Below are 5,037 nucleotides of genomic sequence, written 5' to 3'. Positions count from 1 at the left end.
CTATTCTCACAAAACCATTTAGTCATTAATGTCCCAGTCTTTGTACATTTCACTTTAGCTCCACTTTATGTTATCTAGGCTTAAGGGATACTTAATAAGAAAACCAAATAATATAAAATATTAAAGCCCTTGCTCATGCTGGCAATTCAAGTGCTGGCTATCCCCATCTGGTAGATCACAGAATCTAGATGCAAATAAGGACATCCTGCAAAGGTTCAGCTTACACAGACAGATTGGTGTAGCAAGACCTCTGTTCTCCTTTCTGCAGGTTTACTGGCTCCCAGAGTCTCACTGGAATGAAGAGGGAAACCCCAAGAGCTTGAATCCCACACTAATATGAATTTTTCACTCCACAAGAACTGATGTTGCTGGCTGGGTTTCTCTTCTGGTATTCCGTAAGACGTTTTCATCCTTTAAGTAAAGAGAAACAGGCTTCCACGGAGAAATGGGGTGTGCTGGTGTGGGCTGCATGGATTTTTGTGCAGGAATGTAAGGGGCGTGCAGGAAGAGAACAAACCTTATTCCTGCAGAGATTCTGTAGACTTGCTACTCACTGGCAAATGCAAGCAGCTGTACTGAAATGTCAAATGGATTTGCACAGCTGACTCAAGTTGCCAAAAAGAGAGTAGTGTAGTAGTTCCATAAATTGACCCTGTCCAGCCAAGCGCTACTTAATATAGATCTGGCCCGAGCTTAGCTGTAGTTGCTCCTAGCCACCTTGCAAACACCACTGAGGTTCTTGGGAAGAAGATCTCAAGGGTGGGCTGACCTGAGATACTTGTTAGCTTCTAGAACTGGTTGTGTTTTTCTTCCTCCTTTTTAAAAAGGCATCTTTCATTATTTCTTTTCTTTTCTTTTTAAAGTGATATAGAAACAGAAAAAATGTCAGAGCATAGCAGGAATTCAGATCAAGAACTCCTTGATGAGGAACTTGATGAAGATGAGCTCTTGGCCAATTTGTCTCCCGAAGAGCTGAAGGAACTGCAATCAGAAATGGAAGTCATGGCTCCCGACCCTCGCCTCCCTGTAGGCATGATCCAGAAAGATCAGACGGACAAGCCACCAACAGGAAATTTCGACCATAAATCTCTTGTTGATTATATGTATTGGCAAAAGGCATCCAGACGCATGTTGGAAGATGAACGTGTTCCTGTCACCTTCATGCAGTCTGAGGTAACCAGGGTGTGTGTGTGACACAAGAATGGCACTGGGGACTGGACTGTCTGGTGCCTGTGTTGCAGCTGTGATATCCCAGGATTCCAGTGTTTTGTTCAGATTTTTCTTCTTGTCACATCTAGATTGTATCATAAAATTTAATTCTTCTTTATAGGAACTTCCTGAAACACCTGGTGTACTTGTGAAGGAAAAGTTGGTCATTTCTTGTTCAATATCTATTCTTAAACCTTAATGTGAGATTTGCTGTGTAAGAAAGCCTATACTCTATAGCTATGATACTCGGAAGCAATTTCCTTAACTGTTTCTCCTCCTTTTTCTCCTCCTCCTTCTCCTTCTCCTTCTCCTTCTCCTTCTCCTTCTCCTTCTCCTTCTCCTTCTCCTTCTCCTTCTCCTTCTCCTCTCTCTTTCTTTTTTTTTTGTGGTTCTTTCTTCTTAGCTCACCAGATCCTTTGAGAAGATTTGCATCCTCTTTGGCACATTCATTCATATAAAATATTTTGCATCCAAGGTCAAAGATTTCACAGTACCCCAGAAGTCTAGTCACACATTCTGCATTTAAATCAAATCAAATAACCAGAAATATGTAAGATCTCCACCATGTATTGGGTATCAATAATGTCATTTAGAAATTGGTAGCTATTAAGCAATTATCTTGAAAATAATTTATTTTACATTATATTTAACAAAAATTGCACATAAAACTACACAGTAATTCCTGGAAAAAAAAGAGTAAATTGGGTTGACTTTGATGGCAATTTTCTGGCAAAATAGAGCACAATGAGACAGGTTTTCCATTTGATTTTCAAAACACAGTTATAAGAGCAGCGAGTTGTTTTGTTTTGTAGTATTGGAGATTAGATCCAGGAGTTCAAGTTTCCTAGGCAAATGCTCTACCATTGAACTATATCCTTAACCTTTTTAAAATTTGAAGGAGAGTCTCACATCATAGTTGCTTAGGCTGACCTCAAATGTGTAATCTGCTTGCCTCAGTCGCCCTAGTACCTAGGATTATAGGCATGTATTGCTGCAAGGTAATTCTTTCTGAAAAAAAAGTTAATCTAAAAAGTGGAATTTTTAATGGGTCCATGAACTTCATGTATACTAGCATAGTTTTTAAAGAATGCTTCACTTAAAAATTACTTAGCAAAAACAAGACGATTCTCCCCAAGTAAAGTTTTTTCCACTATTCCTGCTGATACCAATGTATCTTGTCACATTACTGCCAACTGGCTGTCCTTTAGGCAAGCAGTCATTGGTTTCATGGTCAGGAAAGTTTAATATGCCCTGAGCTCAAGGAAATAGGTTGCTAACTTGATCAAGTCAGAGTGTGTGATACAAATTGTGGACCTTTTACAAATGGAAGTCAAAGGATTCAAACTGAAGTGTGTAGGAACACCAACTTTATTTTATTTTGCTTATTTGTTTTGGTATCCTGGATTGCACGCAGGAACTTATCCTTGCCAGGCACGTGCTTATGCCTCTGAGCTATCTGTCTCCACAGCCCAGAAACATCAATTTTAGAGAAAAAACAAGACTCAGTACTTCCACCTTGTTTCTGCCTCTGCTACAGACGGCTTGATGGCTGGCTCCCCCTGCTGGGACAGATGCAAAGTTCAGTTGAGAAGGCTGTACTTGATTGAGTACACTATCATCAACCGTCAATAATTGAAGAAGTGATAGAAAAATACAGTGAATGTTAAAGTTAAAGATCTTATTACAGTAAAGAAATATAGTCAAGAATGACTGGATGTCGAAGTAAAGGAATATTTGGGGTTTTTCAGAAGGATTAATGGCAATGTTTCATTTACTGTAATAAATGTTTGATTTGATGCTGCGTTTTTTGATCTCCCACATTAAGCAACCATTTAAGGAAATTTCTATCCAATAAAAACATTAGAGTGTAAGGGCAGGCCAGATAGCTCAGTGGACTAAAGGACCTGTTTAGGCAGGTTCAGGGAGCAGGTTTCGATCCCCACCAGCTCCACATCCCACGCCTGCCCCACCCCCGGGGCACGCTGAGACTGCTCCTGAGACTGGGTGTGGTAACGCAGTGCCTGTAATCACAGCACTTGGGAGGCTGAAAACAGGAAGATCACTACGAGTCCAATCTGTATCATGAGACACTGTAGACCCTGTACTAAATACATAAAAAAAATTTAAAAAAACATTAGAGTATGTATTCATCACCTTATTCACCAAATATGGTACCACATGACTCCTGGATCTTCCTCAAAGCCAAAATGACCATTAGAAGTAAACATTTGACTTGATTTAGGACATCAAGGAAGCCCCAACAGCAAGACTAAAGACAGGACAGAGGACTTCCAGAACTGATTCAGAAAGTGGCAAGACTAGTAGGACAAGTGTGTCTGATGTGGAAGGTGAATCTTTTGAGGAAGATTAATAGCAATGTGTCTTTTACTGTAATAAAAATTTTAAAATATACATACCCTATTTTCCTCATACCTCACACACATGAGCATTAAGTTTTTGCTTAGATGATCCTGGGTCTCAAAGTATTATACTAGGTTTTAAAATAACACCTAAAAGCTAGACCTATTGTGTACAAGAACATAACTGACACACAGGAATCTAATAAATTCTATGTTTTTTAACATTGGAGATTAAAGCCAGGAAATTTGATGTACATTATATACAATTAGCAGACATTTTAGGAATATAAATTTTAAGTAGGGCAATAAGGAAAGTACTGTGTGACCTATGACCTTTTCAGATATATATAAGACTAAGACTTCAACGTTTTGAGGAAAAGCCACAAAATTTTGAAAACAAATAAATAAATCTTTGTTTCTGGAATTGAATACTATTTTGAAAAGCAACAGAAAATCTGGAAACAAAATTAACCAGGTTTCACCTTAATACAGTTTGTATCTTGTATCCTCATGGTCTACATCCTTAGATTCAACCAAGTATAAATCAAAAATATTTTTTAAAACCCTGAATATAGGCTAGCCAGAGAGCTCAGCAGATTAAAGTACCTGCTTAGGCAGACTCAGGGACCAGGGCTTGATCCCCACGTGCAGTGCCAGCCCTGACCCCGGGGTGCACTGAACCAGTGATTGAGACTGGGCATGATGGCGCGTGCCTGTAATCCCCATGCTTGGGAGGCTGAAAACAGGAGAATCACTCTGAGTCTGATCTGTGTAGTGAGACCCTGTAGACCCTGTGCTAAATACATAAAAAAACTTGAATATGAGCTAAATGTATGTAGACTTTTCTCTCTATCATCGTTCCCCAAACAATATGGTATAACAATCATTCACACAGCGTTTTCATTGTATCAAGTATTGTAAATATCCAGAGATGACGTGAAGAACCTGTAGGGGGAGAGTGTGTATAGTTATATGTAAACACCATGCCCTTTTATAGGGGGCTGGAACACATATGAAGCATGGTAGGCCCAGGGTCCTGGATCCAACCCCCAGTGACACCAAGGATAGCTCTATACGAGATAAGAGAAACACAGCTGAAAATGTGCTTTTACTTATGTGAGTCTGCAAAAATTTGTCTTCATTATGGTTTCTGGTGGTTTATAATATATGTGCTTTGAAAATATTTCAGAATTAGATAATGTAAAAAGTGAAAGTTAGAGCTGAGTGTGTCTCAGGGGCGGAGTACTTACTTTCCTAACGTACACAGGCCCTGGATTCAATCCCCAGGCAAAAAAGGTGAAAGGATTATAATGCTTCCAAATGCTTCTACTCCTCAGACTTAGTAGTTATGTCCCTTTCTCAGAAATAACCATAAGCTTGAAATATTCCACTAATATGTATTCCAATAATATACATATTCCAGCAATATATGTATTCCAATGACATATAAATATATTCAAAAATGTGT

General features: G+C 39.0%; 1 protein-coding gene across 1 annotated transcript in view; it reads left to right on the top strand.

The window, feature by feature from the left end:
• Nucleotides 1-712: 712 nt before the first annotated feature.
• The window catches only part of Lmod3 (leiomodin 3), a 15,646-nt gene continuing 11,321 nt past the window's right edge, over nucleotides 713-5,037 (top strand). The window contains exons 1-2 of the mRNA XM_004629542.2: nucleotides 713-759; nucleotides 864-1,173. Of these exons, the coding sequence (XP_004629599.2) occupies nucleotides 883-1,173 (291 nt within the window). The 5' untranslated portion in view covers nucleotides 713-759; nucleotides 864-882. The remainder of the gene's footprint in view (nucleotides 760-863; nucleotides 1,174-5,037) is intronic.

The sequence above is a fragment of the Octodon degus genome, unplaced genomic scaffold, assembly GCF_000260255.1.
Source record: "Octodon degus isolate 3935 unplaced genomic scaffold, OctDeg1.0 scaffold00030, whole genome shotgun sequence".
Taxonomy (NCBI): Eukaryota; Metazoa; Chordata; class Mammalia; order Rodentia; family Octodontidae; genus Octodon; species Octodon degus.
The sequence above is the reverse complement of the archived record's forward strand: the minus strand, read 5'-3'. Positions and strand labels throughout refer to the sequence as shown.